The 15670-nt window shown below is 37.7% G+C and overlaps 1 protein-coding gene across 8 annotated transcripts in view; it reads right to left on the reverse strand.

The window, feature by feature from the left end:
• Positions 1–15670, reverse strand: part of slmapa (sarcolemma associated protein a) — a 77205-nt gene that overhangs the window by 35541 nt on the left and 25994 nt on the right. For 7 of the 8 annotated variants that reach the window (XM_019359183.2, XM_019359179.2, XM_019359181.2 and 4 more), the window contains exon 3: positions 13464–13536. In XM_019359183.2, the coding sequence (XP_019214728.1) occupies positions 13464–13536 (73 nt within the window). Of the gene's footprint in view, positions 1–9574; positions 9819–13463; positions 13537–15670 lie in introns of those variants that run through there. The other variant, XM_019359184.2, reaches the window with a different exon arrangement.

Here is a 15670-nt window from a genome sequence, read left to right on the forward strand (position 1 = left end):
CTAACTTTGCAACATAAATAATCATGTTTGCAGCCTGCAACCAAACTTTTGTTGACAGGAAAGTCCATAAAAGGGGAGAACTAACAAGAAAAGATAATAAAAAAAAAAAAAATGCATCTATCTTAATTGCCCCTTGGGGATAAATACAGGGAGTGCAGAATTATTAGGCAAATGAGTATTTTGTCCACATCATCCTCTTCATGCATGTTGTCTTACTCCAAGCTGTATAGGCTCGAAAGCCTACTACCAATTAAGCATATTAGGTGATGTGCATCTCTGTAATGAGAAGGGGTGTGGCCTAATGACATCAACACCCTATATCAGGTGTGCATAATTATTAGGCAACTTCCTTTCCTTTGGCAAAATGGGTCAAAAGAAGGACTTGACAGGCTCAGAAAAGTCAAAAATAGTGAGATATCTTGCAGAGGGATGCAGCAGTCTTAAAATTGCAAAGCTTCTGAAGCGTGATCATCGAACAATCAAGCGTTTCATTCAAAATAGTCAACAGGGTCGCAAGAAGCGTGTGGAAAAACCAAGGCGCAAAATAACTGCCCATGAACTGAGAAAAGTCAAGCGTGCAGCTGCCAAGATGCCACTTGCCACCAGTTTGGCCATATTTCAGAGCTGCAACATCACTGGAGTGCCCAAAAGCACAAGGTGTGCAATACTCAGAGACATGGCCAAGGTAAGAAAGACTGAAAGACGACCACCACTGAACAAGACACACAAGCTGAAACGTCAAGACTGGGCCAAGAAATATCTCAAGACTGATTTTTCTAAGGTTTTATGGACTGATGAAATGAGAGTGAGTCTTGATGGGCCAGATGGATGGGCCCGTGGCTGGATTGGTAAAGGGCAGAGAGCTCCAGTCCGACTCAGACACCAGCAAGGTGGAGGTGGAGTACTGGTTTGGGCTGGTATCATCAAAGATGAGCTTGTGGGGCCTTTTCGGGTTGAGGATGGAGTCAAGCTCAACTCCCAGTCCTACTGCCAGTTTCTGGAAGACACCTTCTTCAAGCAGTGGTACAGGAAGAAGTCTGCATCCTTCAAGAAAAACATGATTTTCATGCAGGACAATGCTCCATCACACGCGTCCAAGTACTCCACAGCGTGGCTGGCAAGAAAGGGTATAAAAGAAGAAAAACTGATGACATGGCCTCCTTGTTCACCTGATCTGAACCCCATTGAGAACCTGTGGTCCATCATCAAATGTGAGATTTACAAGGAGGGAAAACAGTACACCTCTCTGAACAGTGTCTGGGAGGCTGTGGTTGCGGCTGCACGCAATGTTGATGGTGAACAGATCAAAACACTGACAGAATCCATGGATGGCAGGCTTTTGAGTGTCCTTGCAAAGAAAGGTGGCTATATTGGTCGCTGATTTGTTTTGTTTTTGTTTTTGAATGTCAGAAATGTATATTTGTGAATGTGGAGATGTTATATTGGTTTCACTGGTAAAAATAAATAATTGAAATGGGTATATATTTGTTTTTTGTTAAGTTGCCTAATAATTATGCACAGTAATAGTCACCTGCACACACAGATATCCCCCTAAAATAGCTAAAACTAAAAACAAACTAAAAACTACTTCCAAAAACATTCAGCTTTGATATTAATGAGTTTTTTAGGTTCATTGAGAACATGGTTGTTGTTCAATAATAAAATTATTCCTCAAAAATACAACTTGCCTAATAATTCTGCACTCCCTGTAAAGTCTGACTCTGATAACCTGGTTATGACCAAGTGTATAAAAACATGCCAGTCAGTTATTAGTAGTGGTAGTAGCAGTAGGAGGAGGAGGAGTAATTGGAGTATTAGTATTTTTTTATTACCATTATTAATAGTTAACCTGTTCTCACACGTTTCACAGCTCAATGAGCTCAGCTAAATGCTCCCTCAGAGACTGCACTCAGGTGGTTTTTATGTGACATACACTAATAACAATACTCAGTATCTCAGTGATACTTTTATAGGAAGATGAGTGGATATTTTTTGTTTGTGTGTTTGTTTTTGGAAAGACATTAAATCACACTGTCTAAATTTCTAAGTACCCTGCTATACTGGAATAAAACTGAAACCTAAGAGTCAAATAAATATCACCATGTGTTACTTCAAAATGGCAGGTAACTGGTTTCCATATTTTTTTTTTAAAAGAAATATTGTTAGTTGACTAATTTAATTCACATACTCAATATCAGTTTCACTTGCAGCCTGAAAAACACTCAAACACATACTTTTTTTTTTTTACTTTTGGTGAACTTGAACTGAATCACATTGCAGCGGCTGCTGTGTATGTTGGATCAGTGTGGTGTGGTTGTTGCAATAAACATCAAACACAGTCAATGATTAAGCCCGACAGGATTTCCTTAAAGTACAGGAAAAGTCAGAGATTGATGCGACTGTTTGCTTGCAGACAACACCTTGAGGCCAGTTTCAAAAATATCCTGTTACATAAAGTCTGACTTTAATAACATCTCAAACTCACATACATGGACCAATAAAACACCAAACAGTGCATTGAAACGTTTCACTCAAATCAAGTGAGATGTGTAAGCGCAGGATACAATTACTTTACTATAGTTTGCAAGGTTGCAAGAAAAGATCACTGTCTGATGGCAGAAAAAACCAAACAAAAAAACCAACCAAACAAACAAAAAGTCTTCAAGTAGGCCTGGAAATTAAACATTTTCAGTCAGACCCTGAAAATAGTTGTAGTTGATTATACAGTTTTGTTAAGGTTATACTGCTATCAGTTGTAACATTAGCTACAGGTAAAAATTTAAGCTAAAAGTTGTGTACTTTCAATGAGATAAACTTCAATGAATTCAGAAAAATCTAATTTTCTTTAAGAAATAAACAGAAATTAAAGCAGGCAAACATAATGACAGTTTAGAGCGCATCTACTATCCATTTCCTTATTTCCTGCCATGTATAGCTGCAGTGGTGGATGTTCATATCAAACATGGCCAACGTTTCAAATAATGTCATCTATAGTACTGTGCACTAGTCTTAAGCCAATCATTTCTTTACATTTTGCTAGAAAAATGGGAAATGGGCACAGCAATTTATGAAGTTTGCAAACATAAATGTAAATTGAGTAAATAATCAAGTGCAAAAATAAAGAAAAATCAGATGCCTGCCATTTGTTCTGTTCTGTCAGGATGATCCCACAATGCTTCAATAATGCTGAGGTCCAGTTCTCTGGGGAGGTCAATCCATGACTGATGGTGTTCAGCTGTGCATTTTTCTACTCAGGTGAAGCTTTTACTGCATTGGCAGTGTTTGGGATCACTGCCATGCTGAAAAATGAAGCCGTTACCAATCAGAAGCTTTTAAGATGGTATTGCAACAGGGCCATAAGACTGCTGCCACTAATTTTCAGTCCAGTTCTTATGCAATTTGGCATACTTCAACCTTTTCTCCTTTTAAGCCCTTCTATAAAGAAATAAGGGATGACTCAAGAATTTTGAACACACATGATCCCTGTGAACCAAAAACCCAGGCTCATGAATATCCTGATACAGCCTCCTCAAGCAGAAATCATGGTATTGTGTCTGCTTAGGTAGGTACACAAAGTCAAATATGTATCTGTACTTTTAATGGTCACCAGGATATAAAAACCATTCACTTGTACTAACCAATCACCATATTAGCCACGATAGCGTGTAGACATACCCACCATACAGTGGAAACTGTCGTGAACATCTTCTGTTGCATATGCATAAGCGCAACAAATGATTGGCTCATCTGTTTCCTGTTTTGGCTATTGATTGGCTCTTTAGAGACAGTAGCCACCATCTTCTATAGCTTTCCATTTAAAAAAGATTAGTTAAATCCCAGTAAACTATGGGATTCATATTGTAAAGATATGTAGGACACAGCAGGATATAGCAGTCAGAAGATGAATGCATTCATTTTAAAAATCAAACCAATGCAATAAATTTGTTGGTCATTTGTTTTAACACTGCACTGCTCCACAGGATCACATTTCTTCCATTTCCTTAGGTCAAACCATGCATAATAATATAGTACAGTCACTGTGAGTTGCTTCCACTGCTCTCTGTTTTGCATTAATTAAAAAACACAGTAGTTTTGAGAGGAGCTGAATGAAGAATAAATCTAAGCCAAAACCACAGTGTGAAAACAAATTGGCCACCTTCAGTTTCTGCCCTGCAGAAACATGGCCTCTGTCATTTTGTGCTGTGTTTACCCAAAGTACTGTAATCTTCCAGCACAGCAAGGTCATGCAGGTTTGTTTGAGAGACAGTGTGGAGATTACGTAGAAACAGTCGCAGTTCAGGAAGGTAAATTCAACTCTGGGCAAAAAAATAACTCAACACTGTTAATGTGTCACTACTCACTGCAGAAATGGAGAATGCAGCAGCTCCTTTAACAAAAAACTCACGGGTCACATGAATTCTCATGACACAAACACATTTTACAAATCAATAAGTGTTTGTTTTTCTACAGGAGACAAGAACAAGCTGGACTTCCATCATAACATCTATGGAGCCACCACAGCTTTAATTTTAGGCCTTTTTTCAATACATTTCCTCTTATAAAAAGGATTGCAGCACACACTTTAGCTGTCCATACTTATAACTCCAACTCAAATTTGCTTGGTTACTGAGCTACATGTAAAATTCTGCTCAGAAGAATGAAGATGCAGAAACTATTGTACATCAATTTTATCAGTTTGGTGCAACTCAAAGTAACAACAGGTGCACTGAAGAAGCCACAAAACAACCATGAACAAGGGAATGGTTTAGCCACAGACCACTGCTGTCTTAAAACAAAAACAAAAGCCAACAGTTTTATCTTCACTATTTTAGGCAACTTTCTTCTGAATGGCAATACCTCACAAAATAATGAGATGACAATACATGACCAGAAATCTGCAATGAATAAATAGATGGGTTGAAAAGAGCACTTTCATTTACCTCAGTTTGTACCTAAGGCCAAAACTGCAGGTCAGAAAAATAATTAAAAGCACTTTAAAAGGTTAAGGCAGTGATTTAAAAGGATTTTTGTACATTTAGGACCAGCAGAGCAGGTTCTCTACAGAGATTAGAGAAAACAGCTTCCACAGAGCCACATCATCAATCACAATAAACACCCAGTACTTTGTGTTGAGTTAGGCATTTTCATATCAGAGCTCCACTGCCTGCTGATCACATGACACCCAGCAAGAAGAAATGGAAGAACTACAATCCTCCTACATACAGTATTCAATGTTTCCTCTTATCTTGTTAAAATCTCCTAGTCATATTTTTGACTAGATACCAGCAAATAAGCATTGTAACACTTGAATGCTGGGCACTGGCACTTCCAGATGACTCTCTTGTCCTGAAGGGATGATGATTCTTCTTCACTGTGTTGTTCCAACAATTTGTTCCTGCTGCAATCATTCAGTCACAGCGCTGTCACACTTTAATTTCTGTGCATAACAGCTGGCAGTAGTTCTAGTATTCAGATACCATCTTCATATCAGCACTGCTCATGCTAATGATTAGCCTTTTGCCTCTCTCTTTACCCATACATAACAGAAATATGGGGTTTTGTGATAGTTTGTAAGTTTGGATTAATGGCTTGTGTACAGTGAAGACAATGAGGTTTCTTAGATACAACATCTTCTTCATTTTGACCATTTGAAACCCTGATCCAGGCACCAAAAATTAAAAAACGTAAATAAACCAAGATAACTGTCCTTTAAAGAAAAGATACCGTCAGGTCATTAAACTGCACTGCTTGCCGTTTTGGCACTTACATTTTTTGTACGTTTTCTCTTTTGCAAATTCATGACCAAAAAGCCTTTTAATGAGAGTTCACATACCAAACTTTACTACAGTTTTTACTTGCTCCCCTGCTTGTTTTACAGAGAAGAATATTTTATGTATCAGGGGATATTTTGGGCATGTTTGGCAAGAAATTTAAATATCAAAATAAATATGGGAATTCCTGTTATACAGGTCTGTTTATGGAAACAAAAATAAACCTTGAATCATTTGCAAATAGGCTGTTTGTTGTCATTCAGCTACATCATGCTAGCAGATTAAGCCTTTAAAGGTGAGCAGACACCTGTTTTCTCAGGCATGATTTAGCAATTTTCTATTCAAGTTCCTACACTAAAGGCAAGTTAAACTCAAGTTAAATTGAGGAGTTTCTGTCATATTTCAGGCCTGCTTACAAAACAAAACGACTGCATCATAAGATAATAAGGGTGGTCTCTGGCTGTGCAGCTACCCTTGGAAAAATGCAGAAACTTTTCTAATGGTCATCAAACCATGTCTTTATTGATATATACTGAGGGATCAAAACTCATCATTAAGAGTAAATGTCATCTTTATGGGGGAAGGAGTTAACATCGTCACAGTTAAGTTTCCAGTTACAATGTGTCTTTCCAACTAATAAAAACACATCTATTTAACTGATTCCATTAATTTGGATAATTGGGGTACATTTACTTCAGCTTTAAGGCATTTTATTTATCAAGTTACCAGAAAGAACAAGAAAACAAGAAAAGATTTCTATCCACTCAATGCCAGGAAAAACAACCACTTTAAACTTTTCTTCTTTCATTGGTATTGTTTTTTTTTTTTTGTCTTTTAATTGTATTTTATATAATTTACTTTATTTATCCAAAAAAGTTAGGAAATTATTATGTCACAGCAGCTAAAGCAAATAACTCATAACAAAAACAACACAACTGAAAGTCAAATAGCTCATTAAACTAAATTTTGATAGAAAAAAAAATAGCTAAATAATGTAAAAACAATTATATAAAAGAGCATGACTGAACAGTAAAAATACACTATTTAGATAAATATCTCAATGACAATCTCATGGAGCAATTATGCCTTCTCTTAATAAGCAAATAAAGAAAAGTACAGTAAACATGCAGGACAAAAATGATTTCCATTGTACAAAGAAAAGGAAGGATCAGAGGCCGGTTCAGGGGGTTCAGGAGGCTCTGCAGCAGTTGTTTACAGCAGATTCTGACTGCATCAAGAAAATTACTCATTTCCAGTCATCAAATACTGCCTGCACAGACCAGACCAGCATGGCTCCAAAGCAACACATTTTAAAAAAGATGGAACAATATCTACGCCATCACATGATCTAATTTCACAGGTCTTCAACTGTGGCTCACAAGAACGTCAAGTCTGCCTACACGGACACACAAAGTGAAGAGCAGAGCAACAGGAAAACAAAAAGGCTGAGTGTTTTGCATGCAGTCTAGCAAAAGGCTGCCAGTAGTTTCCAACTGTAGCATACTCGTATGTTTTTAAACCACTGTGGGAGAACACTTCATTCTGTCACAAACATAGCTCTACATGGTCATCTATTACTTACTAAAAGATGTCTGAAGCACAGACTATTTAAAAAATTAAAATAATAATTTAAAAAAAAAAAAAACAACAAAAAAAAAAAACAGACACGTGGTTGAGGGAAATTCTGGCTCAAAAAACTGCTTTTACATCGAAGTTTTAACAATTAATTTATTAGTGGGACACTTTTTTTAACAAAGAAAAAAAGGAAGCATAAAAGCTTGATTTTTAATCGCACATGTGGACAGATTCCTTCTTTTCTGTTGTTCCTTTATGTTCTCGTCAATATTGTGCAAATTTATTATGCTATAAAAAAACAGTCCTCGCATAGCTTCTTCAATTTAAAGCATAGTCTTTTTTGAAAACTCAATCTTTTGTTCACCTTTTCTCCTTTAAAGGTGATTTTGTAGATTTGTTTGTAGATTTATTTAAATTTATTTAAGCTGAAACCATCCACCATAAGCTGGATCCATTGATTAGACATTCGCCAGCAACACAACTGGAAGTTGGAAAATCAGTTAATAATACCAGTTAATAACATTCTCAAAGTGGGAGTAAATAGGAGAGAGAGATGTGACGCAAGAGTTTGAACTGAACATTACGAAATGTTATCTAGATAAACAAGTCAGCTGCAGCATAACTAAAAACAAAACTGACATCTTATCTTGACCAAAAACTCAAAACCATCCTCTGCTCATTTGGGCCAATCAGTGGGATGGATCCGTCCACGATTATCTCAAGTCTTATCACAGATGTGATGGAACAATTCACATAAAAGGTTATAAGACAAAATAGCTGATAGGTGGATTTCTCTGGTTCAGTGATAGAAAAAAAAAAATCTGTATTTTACAGACTTTCCATTTCTCTTCCACCTCTAACAGGTTTGATCTTGCTCTTCATCTCTGTTGCACTGGCCTTTTAATATGTCTCACTACCCATGTATTTCCACTGTCAGTGAAAAAAATAACATTGGAGTGGTAATCCCATTTTTTTTACCATAAAAAAATGTCAGGAAAGTATTTTAAAATACTAAACCCCTGGCCTCAATACAGTCTCCCAAACCAGCATTTCACCGCAGGAAGTGCAGGCAATAAATTTAAACTCTTAAGCCCTTTGGAGGCCCAAAGGATTCCAGATCAGGAGGACAGCATGAGGAGATTAACCTTAGAGATTACACTTTTGATAATGAGCAGGTTGTTTCTGAAACGATAATGTAAAATGCCAAGAATAAAAAAAAACTATAAAGAAGCCCTCTACACAGCTGCCACATCAGCTTTAAGACACCCAACAGTGACCTGAACAAACAACCAATCAGGTCCCATTTTAGATTTCCAGCTTTAGTTCATTTTAGTTTTGTTGACAACATAGTCCAATTTCATCTCGAGTGGGAAAACTAATAAAAATACTGCACACAAACATTCAGTATCCATTTAACAACAGCCTGAGCAGTCTTTTAAAAAATTACCAGAGTTTAATCAACAAGTCTTGCTGCACGTGTGTTACAACTTATAGAGCAAACATTCCCATGTGAGTTAATCTGGAACTACAACTAACAACATCTAGAAAACACTTCAGTTCCAGTACTCTGTAACAATGCTGGCATCCACACACCAGGAACAGCAGTGACTTCATTGAATTTTAATATTTTGCAAAGCTAGTTTTAGTTTCCACCAATGACTTTTTACACACACAGACTTTAAATGCCTGTGGTTCCCAGGTATAATATGCATTCGGAAGGGCTCCATCTTCATCACCTTAAACTGCAGCTGGCAACTGCATTTCTTGTCCTTGCCGCCTATCCCAACCACAACCAGCATCAAGTGGAGAACTGGCTCATGTGGTGCTACGCTGAGGTCATTAACAAAACAACACAAAACAATGCTACCCACAGACCAATATTGTGGATCTGAACTCTGTTTATGAGCTGAGAAATCAGAGACGCATCTAATTAATAACTGTCATAAACAATATAAACTATTATTCCTTAATTTATAAAAGAAAGCACAGGTTGGTCGACCGGTCACACAGAGAGCCACTTCCCCTGTCACCACCACAAATACAGAAATTCACTGAGAAACACTGAACAGATACAATCAGCAGCTGCAGCGACACACTGTTGTTTAGACACAAACTTTAGGTCATGGTACTATTTGACTTTAAAGCTCTGTAAATATCAAAAGCATGAAAACAGTCCGATCAGAGTTGCCTAGAAACCTGCCTGAAATTCTGGACCTCAAAGATCTTACCTGTGAGGTATTCTCCTCGTACGTCAGGTAGTGATTTGTCACAGGCCAAAGTTCACCTTTCAGCTTCTACCTCACCCTGACTAGTCTGAGAAATGCCTCCCCCCCTCCACAGCTTCTAACTTTTACTTAATTTCTCTTCTGGTTTCAGAGGAAGCAGCTGATTCTTCTCTACTTTTCCACGGAGCGCATGAAGTCTAAGACTAACTTGCTTTCTTCGTCTCTCCGCTCCTCCCCTCCTCTGAACAAACAGCTGAGTTTCTTCCTTTAACTTGTGCAAGGTACTATAGCTCCACCCCTCCTGGCACTCACTGTGAGGAAACACTCCTCTCTGCTGCAACTATGACTCTACACTACCTTTATCATCTTGTGGGAGGTCAAAGGTAGCCTGGATAAATCACTTGGCAACTGATTCATCATCTTTAATCCCAACCTATTTTTGAGCTGACATTTTATTGTCCTGCTCACCTGGCTGGAAGAGCAGTGAATCTGAAAATGAAACACCCCCATTAACCACATGACCACAAGTATGCGTGAGTGTTTTACGGAAATACGGGCAGCAGTAACAGACTGATAGGGGAGACAAAGAAGTACTATTGTTGTGATCAAAACAATGACACGAGACGCATGTACAGGCCAGACTTTAATAATTCATAGCTCAATTTTTACCTTATAAAATTAACTTTCATTAGTTTAAAGAAGTAGTTCAATAGAGCAATGCAGGAACACTAAGACACAACTTGCTCGAATTTATTCTTTGGATCTGTATGTGTTTTTCTGTGTCTCACCACATAAACAATATTGTGGAAAAAAATGACTTCACAAAGGCAGAAAACTGCTGATCCTCAATTACAAACATTTCTGGCCACAAGTCATCCAGTGAGGTCACAACAGGTGTTTTAGATTAGATGGAAGACCGAATAATAAGGAAACACTCCCACGTTGTCACCTCCTATTTTACATGAACTATAATGGAAGAGGCTCCAGGGAGCTGTGCTGTTCAGAGGACTTTATGGAGACTTCTGAGCATCAAACAGCATTAAAACTCAGTCAATACATTTTCATTGATCTATAAAAAGTATTTAATAGTATAGAGAAAATATTTAGAGTAAGAGATAACAGCTAATTAGTTGGAAATGGATACTGCTGAAAAATACTGCACAAAGTCCAGTCCTGGGCCTCACACTTTTTATATTATATAATAATGACATTTCCAGTTATCAAAATTACTTTGTCAACAACACTAATTTACATCACTGTGGGAAAAGTCTAGAACAGATTCTGTAAACTAAGTTTTCACATTACTAAATAATTTTTATTAATGTGTATTTAGCAGTTGTTTGAAATTAGAAATGCAGTATCAATGTGGAGAAAAGGGATATTAAATAAAGATGTAAATCTGAAAAGGGTTCAGTTTGGGGAGTATCTTTAAAGGGTGATAAGGAGAGTGGAGTTCATTATATAGATAAAGATGTTCATAAAATAAAATTGAAGCATAGTTATTGTTATGAAACTGTCGTTTTCGTCTTCCATGCATTTTCTGTGGTCTTTTTTTTTTTTTATTGAAATTTAGTTCTAAAAGTGCTGCTATGTAAAAAGTGTAATTTGCCTTCTTTCCATTTAATTAATTTCTTTCTTGTGGACATTTGTCACTATCAAAAGTTTTCAAAGACCCAGCCTTGGTTTAATGTAAAATTGCAAACACAGTAACCATCTTTATAAAGCTGTATATGGCAGATCTCCAGAAAGCTAATTCTAATACCAGGGAGCTGAGACATTCTTCAGCTATTAATAAATCTTCTGACTTAGCTTCACATCCCTCCCCTTCAGCAGCACTCTAGAGACAGAGTCCAACTGTTAGTTAAATAAGAAGAGCTGTTTGATTAAAGCAAATGTTAAAAAAGGTGAAATTTGACCTGTTGGGGGCAAAAAATGTCAAATGTGGTCCTGAGACAGAAGGTAGCATCATTGCTCTGTAAGTCTATGATGCCGTAATTGTTCCCGTAATATTCCCATGTGGATATAATAACAGACGCTGAAGGTCAAAGGTCAAACTAGAGACTGCAGTCATTTCCCCACAGAACATGTTGGAGGTCTACGCTTATTTAGATCTCAGGTAAGCACCATTCACTTTCATGGATTATTGACCATGTGGATAAAATACTACCGTTGGTGTTAATTGACGGACTTCTTAAACCTGTGCTGAACTACAATCCAAACCTGCACATTTGAAAATAAACCAGCACAATTCATCACAACTCACTACTAAAATACCACACATCTGCAGTGACAGAGAGACAAGGGAAAACATTACAGAGACTGAAATGATTTTGTTCCTGTGCAAAGACATACTAGAAACCAGAAAGTGACTGATGATCACTTGTTCAACAAGCAAACCTATTCATAATTTCAGATCAGATTCCTGGCAACTAATATCTGATGTCTTACAAATGTCTTAATAGATTATTTCATCCAGGTTATTTTTATATTCCAAGTCTTATTGATTTCACTTCCTAGTTGTGCATCAGAATCTTCACTTTGTTTGTGACAAAAAGCAGTTGTAAATGAAAAGCCGTCTTTCCAGGTTGCAAAAAATATATCACACAATGTCCAAATTTGGATAAACAGTCAAAGTAAGCTCTAAACTCATCCCAAGACCTCAGCTTTATTCATTAGAGAAGTGTGTGGCCTGTCATCTAGAGATTTAAACATTGTTGATTTCAGTAGTTGTCAGTAGTAATGCTACTTGGTTACTTAGTATAATAAAAATTAATATTTTGTTTAAGTAGAAAACCAGTTAACTACCAGAGGTGAGATGTTATGCAGCCACATGGCACAAGGTAGGAGATCCTCTCTTTCAGTGACAAGAAATTTTAAACAGGCAACATGTCAGAGCAAACTGAAATAAAACCACTCGACCACAGCAGTGTTTTCCGGTCCTGTGTGTGGAAGGAAGTGCTAGCACTGCTAACATTAGCTAGACTTGGCAAACTAATCTTAAAGTCCTGCATGTGTGACAACGTGAAAGTGCCGCACATTTTAGCAACATGTAAAATACAGTTTGATTCCTGAAGAATGTAATTAACAGTTACAAATAGATCTCAAAAACACACATTTTTACGAATAATAGTCGATCATTAGATTGGGCTTGTTTGAATTATATGTTAGTTTTTTCATACTGTTAACAACTAATTCTTGGTGTCCTTTGGTTTTGGAAATCAGCTTTTTGTTTTCTAGCACAGACAGCATGAACAAACCAGACCCAGGACTCCGGTCAGCGTGGCTGATGGGTTTACCAGACTGGAAGCTGAGCAGCATGGCAGCATATGGCACTGCCCAACACAGCACTGAGCCCCAGTAACACTAATGCACACGTCCAGCCAATTACAAACACACAGACACGCAAGTGGGACTCTGAGTACAGTAGGAAGTTCCATGCTGGGTCGGCAGCTGGTCAGCTACAGCCCATTTAACAGAAACACACACAAAGAAAGGCAAAGAGACATGTAAACACTCAGCATGAATCAATATAAAGAAACTAGGGGGGGGGGAACCCTAACACTCGAAAGAACAGTTGATTCAAAAGGTTATTACACAGGCCAGAATTATTAACACACACTCGCAGACCCTTATCCTCAGCTCATTAACTGCCCTCATCATCAACTAGACTGATAATAATCACATCACTACACAACCCTAACCAGACAACCATTAAATCGACAACAATATCTGGTTAAATCTGTATCAGTATACTGTTGCTTTAATGAGCAGTAATAAATCCCAATTTTTCAGAAAAATGTGTAGTGTAGAAACTGTAGAAAGCTTTGTTAAAAATATAGTCTGTTATTACTAGATAAACAAATCTTCATGGATCAATGTGAGTGGTGCTTACTCGCTTCGTCGGCGCGCCTCCATCCCATCAGGTAGGAAGAGTTTGATTGTTGACACGATGCAGCCATGGGTGACTGCAGACAAAAAGAGAAAAGACACTTCAATATTGTTCATATGAAGAAAACTAAATAAAACCGAGCAGAATGTTTACATATACAAAGTCCTGGATCATCAGCGAATATAGACTCTAGAGAATCCACGTCAAATATGCGGCCCGGGCTGACTATGTGTCAAAACTGCAGAAGTTCATAATTTTTAAGAAAATGATTTCTGCCTTTCTGGCCCATATTAACAAATCCTATGAGGTATCAAATTTCATGTTATTGAAGGTTTTCTGATGTGGGGGTGTACAATTCCCCCGCAACTGTTATAATTAGGTATGGTTCAGAGTAGAGCTGGGCGATATAAGATTTTTTCATATCACGATATGTTTTTTTCAGTTCAGGCGATAACAATATATATCACGATATAAGCCAAATAACTATATTTGTAAGATTTAAATGTGCCGTTGCTCATGAGTAAAATGTGAAATAATCTGCAGCTAGTTTTGATTTAAATATTTATTTCCCATAATAAGTTCAACAGGGTAGATGTACTTAAGGAACATGATAAATAAAGGCAAATATTGCAAACTACACAAAAGGCAGCCGCTAAAGCGTTTAAGTTTCAAAATAGAACAAACAAAACAGACTACTAAATTGTCAATTTCACTTAGAAACAAAATATTAATTCTAAAAATAAATCTTAGTTTGTTTTACAGAAGAACAGACAAAATTGACTAACTTTTGTCAATATCAAATAAACTGAGAACTAAAAGGAAATTCTCAATCTCTCTTGTTGTATAGCTTAGCTTTTCAAACAGTTTTAACAGTTACTTTAGTCTGACAAAAGCCGAATGACGAATTAGCGCTTTCAGTCAGAGATTGAGCATGCACTGGTTCATTGTATTTCCAGACTTGCTTTCGGCACAATTTACAGTGCGCGCTACTCTGTTTTTTGTCAGACTTGAAATAGCCGAAATACCTTCACACTACGGAACTTCTATGGCCCTTCCGTTCGACCACCTCTCCGGCATTGGAACCATCATCTGTTTTTTTCTTCGGTAACCTTCGCTCACGCTCTCGGTTGATTTTTCTCTAGTCGGCAAACTCATTTCCTTCATTACCCGGGCAGCCTGGCTGCAAAAACAAATACACATGTGCGCCTTGGCACTTGTGCTGTACGTGACGTGACGCTGCGGCTGTGATTGGTTCGGCTCTGCGCTACTTAATTTGGATTGGCTGTTCTTTTTTGGGGGGTTTTAAGAGGACAAGGGAGATGAGGCCTATCGCAATAGTTTAATTTTTCTATCGAGAAAAAGTTATTTCGCAATACATATCGTTATCGTTCTATCGCCCAGCTCTAGTTCAGAGTAATCACCGGCAATTTTTTCACCAGTAGTTGCAGCGCTGTTGTATTACCACTACCTTCAGCCCTGTTGAAGGTTATTCCACAGATTGTCAAACACATGGAGAGTCAGTGCCTGAATATTTGAGCGTATGTTGCTTCTTTCTATTCTGCCCAAACTGCTGTTTTCCACTTTACATTTTTACATATATTTGCACACAAGGATCCTGGTTCAAAGTGCTATTCAAAGAAATTTGAGCACGTAAATAGACAGTCATGCAAGCTCTCCTACACATTCACCTGGGTTACATCAGTCTAACTGCTACCAGGTCAAGCTTGTGTCCTGTGTGTCACAACAAAGAAGTGGTTTGTTTTGAGCTAAATAAAAGCACACGTGCTGTAGTGCCTGGATCAGCATGTGAGCTGACTGTGCGCAGAGGCACACAGATGGACAGAAAGGAGGGAGTCACATGGAGGGACTGGGATTTTACTTATTTTTGATAATAGGGAAAACATTATTATAAGGCTGTTCTAAAGCTCCCTGAAAAGCCTTTAGCTGATCCAAAATGCTGCAGTGAGAGTACTAACCGGGACTAGAAGGAGAGATCATATTTCTCCCATATTAGCTTCTCTTTACTGGCTCACTGTTAAGTCAAGAACTGAATTTAAATTCTTCTGCCTCACATAGAAATTCCTCAATAATCAGGCCCCATCATGCTTTAAAGACCTTATAGTATCATAGTATATCGATAGATCACTTGTCTCTCAGACTGCAGGTTTATCTACGGTTCCTAGAGTTCCTAAAAGTCAAATGGGAGGCAG

This window comes from Oreochromis niloticus, linkage group LG5, assembly GCF_001858045.2.
Source record: "Oreochromis niloticus isolate F11D_XX linkage group LG5, O_niloticus_UMD_NMBU, whole genome shotgun sequence".
NCBI classification, from domain to species: Eukaryota; Metazoa; Chordata; class Actinopteri; order Cichliformes; family Cichlidae; genus Oreochromis; species Oreochromis niloticus.